The sequence below is a fragment of the Molossus molossus genome, unplaced genomic scaffold (genome assembly GCF_014108415.1).
Source record: "Molossus molossus isolate mMolMol1 unplaced genomic scaffold, mMolMol1.p scaffold_m16_p_13, whole genome shotgun sequence".
Classification (NCBI taxonomy): domain Eukaryota; kingdom Metazoa; phylum Chordata; class Mammalia; order Chiroptera; family Molossidae; genus Molossus; species Molossus molossus.
This window is the reverse complement of record NW_023425348.1, coordinates 46,090,480-46,105,827: the sequence shown is the minus strand read 5'-3', so window position 1 is coordinate 46,105,827 and position 15,348 is coordinate 46,090,480. Positions and strand designations below refer to the sequence as shown.

General features: G+C 38.0%; 1 protein-coding gene across 1 annotated transcript in view; it reads right to left on the bottom strand.

Annotated features, from left to right (window-relative positions):
• The window catches only part of FCHSD2 (FCH and double SH3 domains 2), a 251,021-nt gene that overhangs the window by 59,277 nt on the left and 176,396 nt on the right, over window positions 1-15,348 (bottom strand). Inside the window, exons 9-10 of the mRNA XM_036258718.1 lie at window positions 11,793-11,915; window positions 2,945-3,040 (exon numbers count right to left, since the gene is read on the bottom strand). Of these exons, the coding sequence (XP_036114611.1) occupies window positions 2,945-3,040; window positions 11,793-11,915 (219 nt within the window). The remainder of the gene's footprint in view (window positions 1-2,944; window positions 3,041-11,792; window positions 11,916-15,348) is intronic.

Sequence of the window (15,348 nt, the reverse complement as noted above, 5' to 3'; positions counted from 1 at the left end):
AATCCTTTCTATGCTATTTATTCGCTTTATGATCTTGGGTATGTTAACTAGTCTGAATCTTAGTTACATCTGAAAATTGATGAAAATGTCACCTATCTCATAGGGTTATTAGGATGAAATGAAGTCATATTTCAAACATTCTCTTACAGTATCTACACAGCTACATATATTAAGTATTCAATAAATGGTATGTCAATGTTAAAGACCCAATTTAAAATTACTTTAAACATAACATTTAAAAACCCAAATACTACCTAGATTCTTTTTTTTTTTTTTCCTCACCTGAGGATATTTTTCCATTTTTTTGTACAGATAGAGTGGGAGGGAGAGAGAGGAAGGGAGAGAGAGAGAGAAACATCGACGTGAAGGGACACATCGAGTGGCTGCCACCCGCACGACCAACCAGGGCCGGGGACAAACCGCAATCGAGGTACGTGCCCTTAGCGGGAACTGAACCCGGGTCTCTCTGGACCGCAGGCCGACGCTCTAACCGCTGAGCCAAACCGGCCAGGGCCTACCTAGATTCTTGATTGCCCAAAGAAAGAATCAAAAACAAGACTGAAGATATACTGAAAGATCTTAAAGAGAATGAACTTGTAGGGAGTTGATGAGATGAGAAAGGAGGCAAATGATGGAGAAATTTAATTTTTATTACTGAGCAAAATTTTAGGAACAGGTAAATAGGTCTAAAACGTGTGCAGGCTGCAGAGAGGCAATAGTACATAGTCTTAGTATCTGTTAAATTGAAATGTGCTTCAAAACAGGACAGGAACAACAGCGATTTCAGAAGTACAACAGAAATAACAACAGAAGAGAGTGGTGACTAGTCCTTCCCGCACGTCCTACCTTCACCTGGCAGGAGGCGTGAGTAACGAGCACTAATGGTGCTCGCGCTCTAGGACAGGCTTAGTGGAAACCAGAAAGCAAGTACAAAGGGTTCCATGCTCACATGAAAGAACAGTACTAGTTTAAACTGAGTAAAAATAATTATTTGGATTTTATTCTTTGTGGTTAGTAAGAATACTTAATTTACAACAAAACAAAAAGTACACACAAAAATATTTTGCAGTTAAAAACATTTTTAAAAATGATTATTCTAAAGACTTTCAATGGCTGACAATCTGGGATGATTTTCATAACGGTATGGGCATTTACCTTTTTCCATTATAAAAAAATTAATTGTTGCCCAAGTGCTCAACATTTCTTCTCAGAAAACAGAGTAGCACGCAGAAAGAACTTTAAAACTGCAACCAGGACAGTAATGCATTACTAATTCACTGCATGACTCTGGACAAGTCTCTTTTCCTTTCTAGGTTTCAGTTTTCCCTTTAATAAAGGCAAGATTAGCTCTAAGGTTCTTTTCAGCTCTCCTGTTGAGGAAAACTAAGGTGCTTCAAACAAGATGAAAAATGAGAAGATCAATCTTTTCACTGTAAACAGGAAAGGAAACCCCTAATTTATAAGGGAAAATGGAAAGCCCCATCTTACACATTCAGTGGCCCCTTATACACATATATATCTTTCATCCCAATAGCAGGCCCCACCCTCCATTAACATGCAAACCCACACATCCCATCGCTCCCCCCTTTGACCCACACCCCCATATACCTCAGCTATGGTCATTCTCAGAGCACTGACAGGGGAGAGCTCAATATCCACCAGTTGGGCGGCTTTTAAACTCTGCCCAGTAAAGATTGCACAAGGACAGAAAACAGCATAGTTAGAATTTTAAAGCAAGCAGGGACATAGCTAAGCACATTTAGCGCAGTGACTAGAAACAAAAAAGGATTTAGGGGTGCAGTTGGGACAAGTGAGCTGAGTGTCACTGATATTCTGAGGAAAATGAGCAAAAATAAAATAATCTCAAATTATTCGCAATTTTAAGTCAAGCTTGGAAAACTTGTTCATACTCTGTTCATACTTCTAATGCTCTGCTTCACTTCTCCCAGGTTTCAAAGAGGTGAAATTATAGAACAATGTAACTGAATCATTAACCAAAAGCTGACTGATTAAAAAAAAAAAAAAAAACCAACACTCACACACTACTATAAATAGCAAGACCTATAATCTAGATGTAAAGGCCTTTTCCCCTACATTTCTTTATATAGCTACTAACAGGGCTACTTACATTTTAATAAGAAAAGTAATGAAGATACCTCTAGCAAAGATTTCTATTAAACTGATACCATTAAACTGTGTGATATCATGAATTCCCCTGGCTTGATTCTAGGTTTACCAACAGAACTTACCAATGTAATCTGACTCTGTCCTGGCCTGCTTACATTGAGACCATGAGCCACAGATGCTGGCACACAGGTATGATGGGCATGTGCTTTCTCCCCTTGCAGAAGTTAAAATTTTTTTTGGTTATCAAATTAGCTTTTTGGTGTTTCTTTTTTTAAATAAAAAATGGCATTCTTCATAGCATAAACTTAAGAATAAAAATGATTGTCAGCTTTTTAAAAATTGCCAATTTGGCATCTGTGTTAATACTTTAACATTCTAAGAAATCTGAAAGACATTATAAAGGGCCTATAATTTTTTACAGAACCAATAAAATATTTGCACGCACATATTCATTATTCTATTTATTAATTCTATCCTGGTTAAAATTTAATCACTGGTTTCTTTGAAAGGGTATATTTGTGAGGAATTTCATGCAAAGTATCATTTATATTTGAATTGGAAAAAAAAAACTTTATTGAATATTTTTTCTTCTTCCTTAAGTTCAATTTCCAACAGTAACTTGAAAGTTGTTGGCATAAAGATACTCGGTGTGTTAGTGACATTTTACAAAGAAGAAATGTCACGATTTCTCTGCATCCTTACAGTTACAAAATTAATGAGACATACTCAGCTTTTTCTGTCTATTTTAAGGATAACAGTTATTTGAGCATGAACATAGCTTAAGAACTAATGAAATGAAAATCTGGAATTCCCTTACAGTGTCGCTGTCACAAGGCTGGAACTGGAAGGGCTGGGGTTTGTGAAAAACAGCATTCTCTTGTAGAAACAGCTGAAGATTATAGTCCCGTACCACCTACAGAAAAAATAAAATATCTTTAAGTCTTTAGTAAGGTTAAAATGACCAGTGCATTTTAAAGTTTTTCATTCTTCCGCATTTTCCAAAAATGAGAAATCATCCAACACTAATGGTAAAAAGAAATGAAAATTACACTCTTATTTTTCATTTTAGGTAACAGTTGTTACTTGAGTGTCCTATTTTCTCAAGAATTTAAATTTGGAAAGTACTAGTTTATTTGTTATTATTTTTTTAAAAACATGTTTTTACTGTTTTTTTGTTTGTTTTTTTCAGAGAGAAAGGTAGGGAGAAAAAGATAGAAACATCGTTGTGAGAGCGATACATCAATCTGCTGCCTCCTGGACACCCCATACTGGGAATCAAACCCACAACCTGGGAATGTGCCCTGACTGAGAAACGAACTGGGACCTCTCAGTCCATGGGATGGCGCTCAATCCACTGAGCCACACGGGTCTGGCTGGAAAGTACTAGTTTAGAAACTAGCCCAGATATTGAGACTAGACAATATACAATATTTTATGACAGTAAGAAGATTGCTATTATCCAAGAAACCATTCTTTTTAATGTATGTGTTTTTGCACGCATGCTAATAGGGAAGGCCGTTAGTCTCTTAGGTCTCTCCCAGTTTTAAAGTTTTGTAGGATTCTTTTTTTCCCCAGTATTATTTTGTATTGGTTTCAGGTGTACAGTTTAGTGACTAGACAATCATATGCCTTACATTGTGTTCCCCTTGATATTTCCAGTATCCCAACTGGCCCCAAACACAGTTATCACAAAAAAATTGACTGTATTTCATATGCTTTACTTACTTCCCGTGACTATTTTTTAACTACCAATTTGTGCTTCTTAGTCCCTTCATCTCTTTCACCTAGTTGTAGGCCTCTTAACAGCCTGTTTTATGGAGATTGCATTCCCTTAGGAAATTGCCAGAAAACCTCATCCAAGGCACAAAATGGTATTTTGATAGTACTTCTTGCCACCTTTTCTAGGAGGTTACATTCTAATTACCATTTTAAATCATATCAAGGAGACAGTCTAGAAGGGAATTTATTAGAAGGGGAATTCTGATACACAGAAAGTAGCAGAACAAATAGCACAGAAGGATAGTCATCTGAAAATTATTCACTGCATTAGATACTCTGGGAAAGAATAGAAATCAGCATTTGATTGGGCAGAAAGCCATTCTGCCACACTGCTTACTCTTTGCTTTTCTTTCATTTGTAGTATATAGCAGCTCATTAGCACCTCTGCCAGGGGATGGGCATAGAAGAAAAAAATCAGTTTAAAGCAGCTCTGTAGCTAATTTAGTAGTCCCAGAACAAGAATTTATTGAGGAGAAAGAGAAAGGGGGTGAATTTTGTATTTTATTTATCAGTACAATCCCACCTGTTTCTCCCCTGCCCCTCATTCAACAACCATTTATTGAGAGAGCTTAGCAGGACCAATGTGGGGGTGAAGGTGAATATATTAATGAATAAAGATAAATAATCAAGGTTAGTATCCTCAAGGAATATACATAATCTGGAAACTGGGAGACCCAAACAGGTTACACCATTAAAATACACTACCGGAAGTATGTAGAAGGTACTAAGAGAGCACAAAGGTGACTTAAGGGGTGGGACAGGGTGAGGAGGGGCGGGGAGAATTTGGTCAGGGAAGGCTGGCTGAATAAACATATTCTCAAAGGGAAATGTGTTTTTTTGTTCTTTTCCTGAAACCAGTTTAAGCTAGAGTGCTTGTGAAGGCTCCTGACAAAGTCCTGAGATCTCCCTAATTACCATAAAGAACAAGCTCAGAGGACTAGCCTTCTAGTTGCCAAACCTATCCTCTCAGGCACTACAAAAAAAATTTCAAACATATATAAAAGCAGAGACGACAGTATGGTGTATCTCTACATGCCTATCACCTAACTTCCAAAAATATCCCCTCATGGCCAATCTTGTTTAATCTATAAACCCACCTATCTCTTCCATTCCTAATTTAATTTTTATCCTCACCCAAGGACATTTTTGCATTTATCTTCAGATAGAGTGAGAGGGAGAGAGGGAGGAAGAGAAAGAGAGCAACATCGTTGTGAGAGACACATCGAGTGGCTGCCACTCACATGACTCCAACCAGGGCCGGGGACAAACTGCAACTGAGGTACGTGCCCTTTGCGTGAACCAAACCCTGGTCTCTCTGGTCCACGGGCTGACGCTCTAACCACTGAGCAAAACTGGCGAGGGCTCCATTCCGAATTTTAAAAAGCCACCTGGCTGGGTAGTTCAGTTGGTTAGAGCATCATCTCGATACACCAAGGTTGCGGGTTTGATCCCCGGTCTGAGCACATACAAGAATCAACCAATGAATGCAAAAATAAGTGGAAAAATAAATCTCTCACTCCCCCTTCCTCTGTCTCTCTCAAATCATTAAGTAAAAAAATTTTTAAAGAGCTCCTGACATATTATTTCATCCATAAATATTTCAGTATGATATCTAAAAGGTAAGAACTCTTTTAAAAACTTACCCATATTAAAATTTACAATAAATACGCCCTGGCCGGTTTGGCTCAGCGGTTAGAGCGTCGGCCTGCGGTCCGGAGAGACCCGGGTTCGGTTCCCGCTAAGGGCACGTACTTCGGTTGCAGTTTGTCCCCGGCCCTGGTTGGTCTTGCGGGTAGCAGCCACTCGATGTGTCTCTTCACATCGATGTTTCTCTCTCTCTCTCTCCCTTCCTCTCTCTCCCTCCCACTCTATCTGTACAAAAAATGGAAAAATATCCTCGGGTGAGGATAAAAAACAAAAAACAAACAAACAAACAAAAAAATTTACAATAAATACTTACAAAACAACCAATAAGTGTTCAAATTTCCCTGATTTTTTCATATTTTTAAAAGTTTTAAAAATCAGTATCAAAATAAGGTCCTCACAGTGCAAGTGAATGATGTTACTTAGGTTTCTTCCTCTATCTGTTCCCCCAACCCCTACAATTTGTTGAAGAAACTCAGTATTTTTTACGTAGAGTTTTCTACAGCCTGAATTTTGTTGATTACATTCCTGTAGTGTTCTGTTTCCTATATTTCCTACAAATTGATGCTTGATTACATTCAGGTTTTTGTTTTGTTTTGACAAGGTAGTGTTTACTTCTATGAGGTGGCTTCCCTCTGACTTGCCTCTTTTTATGATATTAACAGCTAAAGTGGGCTGAATGGTATCTCCGCACTGCCCCCCCCCCCCAAAAGATATATCTGTGTCCTAATTCCTGGAACCTGTGAATGTTACCTTATTTGAAAAAAGGCCCTGTGCAGATGTAACTAAGCTAAGGATTTTGAGATAACAAGATCTCTGTGAATTCCCTGGATGGGCCCTAAATCTAATGGTAAGTGTCCTTACAAAAGACAGAGAAAAACAGAGACAGAAGAGGAGACAATGCAACCACAGAGGCAGTGATTGGAGTGACACCACCACAAGCCAAAGAATGCCTGGAGACAGGAAGCTGAGAGGTGAAAGGATCCTCCCTTAAAGCCTTTGGAGGGAGTGCAGCCCTGTTGACCCTTTGATTTCCGACTTTTGACCTCTAGAACTTGGTGGGAATAAATTTCCAATGTTTTAAGCAGCCCTAAGGAAAGGAATAGAACAGGCCTCTGATGATAAATACCTAAAGTCATGAGGGGCTGCAAAAACTAGAGATTTTTTTTCTATTTTTTTCCTATCATTTTATCAAGGAATTTTATCATTCCTTTTCATGTATTAGCTAAAATATTTCTAAAAGAGAAACTACCCAAGTCAATTATTTAATTACCTTGAGGTACAGTTTTGTTTTTTAAAAAATTTTTTTTTCTTTATTGATTTGAGAGAGAGTGGAAGGGAGAGGGAGAGAGAGATAGAAACATCGATGAGAGAGAACATCAATTGGCTATGCCTCTTGCATGCCCCCACTAGGTATTGGGCCCACAACCTGGGCATGTGCCCTAACCAGGAATCAAACTGGTAACCTCTTGGTGCATGGGTCGACGCTTAACCACTGAACCACACCGGCTGGGCTTGAGGTACAGTTTGTATAAGGCAGGATAAATGCTTAATTTTTCCCTTTATTATTTAGTTCTCAAATTGTTTGTCCCCTAGCAACCTCCAAAGAATGACCAATTATAGCTTTAATGAATTCTAATGATAAAGTTCTGGATTTAAAAACATTCAATATGTTTCAATCCACTACAGATTTTATAATTGATGCTGAAATTATCCTATTTTTGGCTAGCAAGATTTTATCCTAGTCCTCTTTACACGACTTAGTAGTTTTTAATAGTTTCCTTGCTTTCTACTACGACAAACTGTTTAAGGTTTATCATGTATTTCATGTTCCAGACGTAGAATCAGTCCTATTCTCCAATCCCTCACCTCCACCCCAAGCCCTGCTTTATTTTTTAAGTGAATAGGAGAAAATTTTTTAGAAAACAAAATCTGGACACTAGAGGTACTGGTTAGTCACATGTAATTTATTTTGAAGGCAGCTACAAAGAGGTCCTGTGTACCTCCCAATGTTGGCATCTGGCATAACTATAGTTGATGTCAAAATCAGAAAATCAACAATGGTACAAAAGTATAAAGCTTATTTATATTTCAATATATTCTTTCTTTATCATATGGCCTTGGCACCTTGTCAAAAACCAATTGGCCATAAATGTTTGGTTTATTCTGGAATCTCAATTCTATTTCATTGGTCTATATGTCTATCCTTATGCCAATACCACACTATCCTGATTACCATCACTTTGCAATAAGTTTTGAAATTCTGAAAAAAAAAGAGCCAATGGAATTTTGATAGGGATTGCATTATTGAATCTGTAGACTGCTTTGGTGAATATTTCAATATTAGTGATATAAAATCTTCTAATCCACAAACATTTATTATTTCTGTTCATTTATGTTTTCTTTCACTGATTTCAGCAATATTTTGTAGTTTTCAGTGTACAAGGTCTTTCATGCTCTTGGTTAAATTAACTTCTAGGTATTTTCTTTTCCAGATCTTATGGTAGTTAGAATTATTTTCTTAATTTTCTTTTGGTTCAATCATTAATGGAGTATAGAAACACAACTGATTTTAGTGTTTTGATGTTGTACCTGTAACTTTTGCTGAATTCATTCATTAGCTCTAATACTTTTTTTTCATGGATTCTATAGGGTTTTCTATATTAAATCATGTCACCTACAAACAGATAATTTTACTTCTTTCTTTTCAATTTGGATGCCTTCTATTTCTTTTTCTTGCCTAAGTGCTCTAAGACCTCCAGTACAATGGTGAATAGCAATAGTACAAGTGGGCATCCCTTGTCTTATTCCTGGTATTGGCGGGGAAAGCTTTCCATCTTTCACCAACGAGTATGATACTGGCTGTAGGTTTTTCACAGATGTCCTTTAGCATATTAAGGAAGTTCCCTTCTATTCCTAATTTGTTTAGTGCTTTTTATCATAAAAGAGTGTTGAATTTTGTCAAATGCTCGTCCTGTGTCTTTTGAAATGATCATGTTTACTTTTTTCTTTAGTCTTCACGGTATTAAGAATGGCAATACTGCCCTGGCTGTTTTTGCTCAGTGGTTAGAGCGTCGGCCTGCGGTCCAGAGAGACCCGGGTTCGGTTCCCGCTAAGGGTGTGTACCTCAGTTGCAGTTTGTCCCCGGCCCTGGTTGGTTGTGCGGGTGGCAGCCACTCGATGTGTCCCTTTCAAGTCGATGTTTCTCTCTCCCTCTCTCTCCCCCCGACTCTATCTGAACAAAAAATGTCCTCGGGTAAAGATAAAAAAAAAAAAAAAAAAAAAAAAGAATGGCAATACTAGACAATTTAATTTTCAAAAAATATAGAATAACATTGTTACTTTCTGTATAGTTAAAAGACCTACATTAACGATTGGTTTCCTTAAGCAGACAGAAAGCAAGCGCACATAAACAAACTAGAAAGGCTAGCAGAACTATCTTTAGAGGATAATATTCTAGAGAAAATATCTATGACAGCATCTGCTTCAGTTACATATACAAAGCATTTCATAAAATATTAAGGAGAAAAGCAAGATTCATAAATAATTAAAATTAAACAAAAGCTCCTAGGGCTAGCTGTTTCCTTTTAGGGGATGAAAGATATTGAGTGCCATAACATTAATAGTGTGTCACTATGAATAACCCCAAATATATTTCGAAATATGTAGTTACAATTTAGATATGTGAGAAAAATGGATTTTCTCCCCAAAAGACAAAATAATAATGATGTAGAATAGAAATCTAAAGAGTTTCAAAATTTGGGGGTGAGGGGAGTTATCAAATCACTGGGTGGCTTTCAGCAGTATAACAAGAGCAGCATAAACTGTTCTTTGTGACAGAAAAGTACATGGAATATAACTTTGGTAGGTGTGAACTCTTCTGATACTTGGAACAAAAGGACACATCTCCTAGCTACATCATTCTTATCAAATTTTTATTACTGCCACTTTCAATCTAAACATAAGAGTATCTCATTTATTCCTTATCCCTGGGAAGCAAGATACTCTTATGAGTGAATGCAGAGGAAAATGAAAGCTTATCTCTTTATGTGTCCAAATTAGTTTATACATTTTTTTTTTATCCTCACCCGAGGACATTTTTTTTTTTCTTTTTTCTTTTCTTTTTTTTATCCTCACCCGAGGACATTTTTCCATTTTTTGTTCAGGTAGAGTGGGAGGGAGAGAGAGGAACAGAGAGAGAGAGAAAAACATCGATGTGAAAGAAACACATCGAGTGGCTGCCACCCGCACAACCAACCAGGGCCGGGGACAAACTGCAACCGAGGTACGCGCCCTTAGCAGGAACCGAACCCGGGTCTCTCAGGACCACAGGCCGACGCTCTAACTGCTGAGCCAAACCGGCCAGGGCAGTTTATACATTTTTAATCCATTTCCTATAAAAATAACATAAGCTAAAGACAGAAAATAGTATATTAGTAGAGCATAGAAAATACTATGTGTGAGTGTGTGTGACTTCAGGCAAGCCACATAAACTGCCCAAGTCTGTTTTCCTCTTTATAAAATAAGCATGATAATGCCAACTTCAGAGGATATGCTAAAAACTCCTAGAAAATGGTTAAGTGCTATGTAAAATATTAGCTGTTTTTTAAGACTATACATTTACCTGTTTTATAAACTAGGGTAGTGTATCCAACCTAACCTATTCTTGAAAAAAGAGATTTTTAAAGAATTTGGTCAGAGGACAACTCTCTGACAAAATTAGAATAAATGTAACAAAATAAAATTAAGATACAATTTATAATAAAAATGTTACCCCACTACATACTCCCATTGAATGGAAATGGGAAAAACTCACTTCTAAATAACTCAAGGGTAAAGCAGGAAGGTCAGGTGGGGTGGAGACACACAACAGGGTTGAGGGACTGGGGAAAAAAGGAAAAAAGGTGAAGGGATTAGAAGGTACAAAATGGTAGTTAATAAAGTCACAGGGATGTAAAGCACTGCATAGGGAATATAGTTAATACTATTGTAACAACTATGTATGATGCCAGCTGGAGCAACCCTGCCATGGCTGAACTGTCTCATTTAAAATAGCAGTTATAAAATGAATATATTTTTACAAATGCATGCATTCAGTTAGGAAAAATATACTATGCGCTTAATTTATCAGAAAGAAACATTTACTGATCACAGGAACAATTTATCTTCCAAAGGACAGTTTCTCTACTGCAAAAAATTTTAATCTGTCAGATCCTAAAGAAAAGCAATTTCATTTTCTCTGTACACAATGTGACATGTCAGCAAAGTTGATGGATCTCAATACTTTTGAATGAAAAGATTATTATCAAAGAATGACAGTGCCGTGGCCAGGTGGCTTAGTTGGTTGGAGCATTGTACCGAACCATGGTGGGTTCAATTTCTGGTCAGGGCACATATGTAGTGTAGGTTCCAACCAACTGAACCACACTGGCCAGGGCTTAATATTTCTCTCTCACATCTGTGTTTCTCTCTTTCTCTCTCCTCCCTTTCCTTTCTAAAACTCAATAAAATTTAAAAAATAAAAAGAATGACAGCATTTGAAGATAAAGTTAATTTTTAAAAAACAAGATCTTATAGTATTCATTCCTTTATTGATTATAAAATGCTATTTCCTCTAGTGCCCCTTTATTATTATTTGTACTGACACATGACCTTGCTTCCCCATATAAATGAGTTGAGTGCATTCAAAATTTGAATGGTTTAAATAAAACTCTTTAAAACCATTCCTCTTGCCCTGGCTGGTTGGCTCAGCGGTTAGAGAGTTGGCCTACGGTCCAGAGAGACCTGGGTTCAGTTCCCGCTAAGGGCACGTACCTTGGTTGTGGTTTGTCCCCGACCGTGGTTGGGTTGTGCAGGAGGCAGCCACTCGATGTGTCCCTTTCAGTCGATGTTTCTCTCTCTCTCTCTCTCTTCCTCTCTCTCCCACTCTACCTCAACAAAAAAAAAAGAAAAATGTCCTCAGGTGAGGATAAGAAAATAAATAAATGAAAACATTCTTCTCTTAAGCAATGTACACAGCAATGGACTCATGTTTTGAGCTAAACCATATCATCACTTTCCCTTTCGACCTTTTTGTCAACTCTTCAAGGAGAACATAATACCCTCCAACTTTATTAGAAGGAATACTGTTTCCAGGAAATTTGTCTTTAAAGCATTCTTCTAATGTCATTGATACCTTCATTTAGTTTGCATGTAAAAATATTGTAGATTCTAATTCACATATTGGACTAAAAGTAACTTACCTTGCTGGAGGTTTCTAATAAAAACTGGAATGTGTTCTGCACAGCTTGACATGTTTCTAGCTCAGTCCGGCTGAAGGCTATTAAATAATCCTTCAGGTGATCATACACATTTCCATCAAGAGCCTGTGAAAGAGGAATAAACAAAAACAAAAAATTATGATAAAGCTTTGACACATAATGCCTACTATCTAGAAAGTAAGTTCAATTTAAAATTGATTAATAGTAAATTAACAAAAGATACAGATTACTATGTAAGAGTAAATATAAACAGCAAACAATCATTTAGGAAAATGTTCAATCTTTCTAGTGAGTAGAAACTAAAAAAGGTAAAATCCAATATTGGTAAAGCCATGGGAAGAGGATAAAACTTGGAAATAAAATGCTTGGGTTCTGGCCTTTGCTCATCTGCTATTAACTGTCACTTCTATTGTCACTTTAGAGGGAATAGGTGTGGAGTTAAGTGAAATAATGGGTCTGAGAGGATCTAGGCATAGTGCTTGGAACAGAGTAGACACTCAACAACATTAATCTTCTCTATTTTTCCTCATCCATTATTGGTAGGATTATAAAGTAGCATATTCTTACTACAGAGCAGTCAGAGAAAAGACACATTTGAAACAGTAAAAAGAAAAAAAAATGACTTAATTCCTGTTTTGGGAAGGAAATATCAATATAATGTCTATGAAGAGTTTTAAACATTTTTTTTTTTTTGTTTAAGCATACAACAGAACTCTTTAAAGCTGGAAAAAAAGGAGAGAACACCACCAAATATGTGAGAACTGATTAGCCTATGATGTATATAATGACTAAAATATATATAGCCACCAAAATAAAAACTGTGGAAACTGTATACATGGAAAAGTATGCATCAAATAATTTTAGGTTAAAAAAAGGAATAGAATACATACATAGTAGCAACAACTATGGAAAAAATATTCAATAATTAAAAAAGGTTCGGGAGTCTTGCCAATCAACGGAATTTTTCTTAAAAATTGAGGTAAAATCCACATGCCATAAAAATCACCATTTAAACTATTTTAAATAGTTAAATTCGGTGGTTTTTAGGACATTCACAAACATTGTCCAACCATCACTATTATCTAATTTCAAGATATCTGCATCATCCTAAAAAGAAATCCCATACCCATTAAGTGATCACTCCCATTCTCACTGTCCCCTAGCCTCTGGCAACTACTAATATACTTTTATGTCTACAGCTTTGCCTGTTCTGGACATTTCACATAACTGGATTCATATCATACGTGGTCTTTTATGCCTGTCTCTGTCAATTAGCATAATGTCTTCAAGGTTCATCAATGTATTAGTATTTCTTTTTATGGCTAAGTAATATTCCATTGTATGGAGACACCATATTTTATTTACTCATTCATTAGTTCGTGGATATTTGAGTTGTTTCCACTTTTTGGCTATTATGGATAATGCTATTATGATTGTTTGTATACAAGATTTTGTATGAACACACTTCCAATTTTCTTGCGTATATAGTAGTGAAATTACTGAGTTCTATGGTAATTCTGTCTAACTATTTCAGGAATTGTCAAACTGCTTTCTACCATGGCTGTAACACTTTACATCCAATTTCTCCACATCCTCATGTACACCTGTTACTTTGTTTTTAAAAATTATTCACGCCAGCCTAGTGGTATCTCACTGTGGTTTTAACTTGTATTTCTCTAATAACAAATAATGTTGAACATCTTTTCATGTGTTTACTGACCCCTGATATATCATCTTTGGAAAAATGTCTATTCAAGTCCTTTACTCATTTTTTAATTGGGGTGTTTGGTCTTTTTGTCGATGAATTGTAAGAGTTCTTTATATATTTCAATACTATTTATATATTTGGGTACATGTATCTTATCAGGTACATGGTTTTCTAATATATTCTCCCATTTGGTGAGTTGTATTTTTACTTTCTCAATAGTGTCCTTTGATACACAAAAGTTTTTAGTTTGGGACTTTCGGTCAATATGGCAGCGTAGGTAAACGTGGTACTCGCCTCCTCCCACAACCACATCAAAATTACAACTAAACTACAGAACAACTATCATTCAGAACCACCTCCTACAACTACTATATTAAAGAAGAAGCCACATCGAGACTGGTAGGAGGGGCGGAGGCACAGATGGGCTGGTCTCACACCCATGTGTGGCAGATAAAAATCAGGAGGATACCTTGGCTATGACAGTCCTTCTGAGAAGTGAGGGGTCCCCCTTGTACACCAGGCACCCAGCTCAGGGTTCCAGTGCCAGGAAGAGAAGTCCCCATCACTTCTGGCTGTAAAAAACAATGGGAACTGAGGCCGAGGGAGGCTGAGGCTTCTGGAGCCACAGGCAGTTCCTCTTAAAGGGCCCGTGCATGGACTTACTCTGACTGGTTCCCTCCAGACTCCAGCACGGGGGAGGCAGCTTGAAAGGCACCAGAGACATACAGGGAAGAACTGAGTTGTTTGGCAGCCGGTCAAGAGCTAGAGGGGCAGCTTTCTCCTGGGAAGACTTGTCAGAGGCCCTTGTTCCTTTGGTGAGCCCTTCCCCGGGGCGGTAGATGGCTGCCATATCTGGGACTCCAGCAACCTGGTTCACACTGTTTGACCTGCCCTGGTGATTCCCCGAGGACCTGCTCCACCCAACTTTCAGGCCCACCCAAGCTGTTGCCAGTGGCTTTACCCCATAGGATTGGCCTGTCTTGGCTCCTGCTTCAGATTTTCCTAAATTCTCTCAAACAAATGGCAAATGGCCTCAGGGAGCTCCATACCTCTTGCTAAGTGGCCCCAGGCCTAGCACTAGAAGCAGCCAGTCTTGGTTCACAGCTTGGCTTTGCCTGGGCACCTCCAAGACCAGCACAAGAAGTAGCCATCTACAGATCACTTTGTAGCTTATGCCTGGCGGCCCTGGTTAGAACACAGGCAATGGCTGACCTTGCCCTATAGCCAGCACACCCAGTGGACAGCTTCAGACCATGTCAAAGCACCACCATCCAAACCTCCACAAGTGACACACTCAAGGAGTGGACTCAGTGGGTACCAGAACCCTGCTGAAGTAAGTCTTGCTTTGTGTGGTCGGCCCCTGCACAGCTGATCTTCCAAGGTAGTCCATGGTCAGTGGGCACAGCTAATCCTTGCAGCTGATCAGCCTGAGTAAATCCCTCCCATTGACATGCCAACAGCAATCAAGACTCAGTTACAACAGAAAGGTGTACAGTCCACACAAGGGGTGCACCTCGAGGGCCCAGCTGGGGTGATCAGGGAGGCTGTGCCACTGAACCCGATAGGGCACCCTACAAAGGCTAGCAGACATAGCAACTGTATCTAATACATAGAAACAAACACAGGAAAGTAGTCCAAATGAGGAGACAAAGAAACATGTCCCAAATGAAAAAATAGAACAAAACTCCAGGAAAAGAACTAAATGAATGGAGATAAGTAATCAGATGCAGAGTTCAAAACACTGGTTATAAGGATGCTCAAGGAACTTAGAACTTCAAGAAAGTTAATGAGAACTTCAAGGAACTTAAGAACTCCAAGGAACTTAGTGAG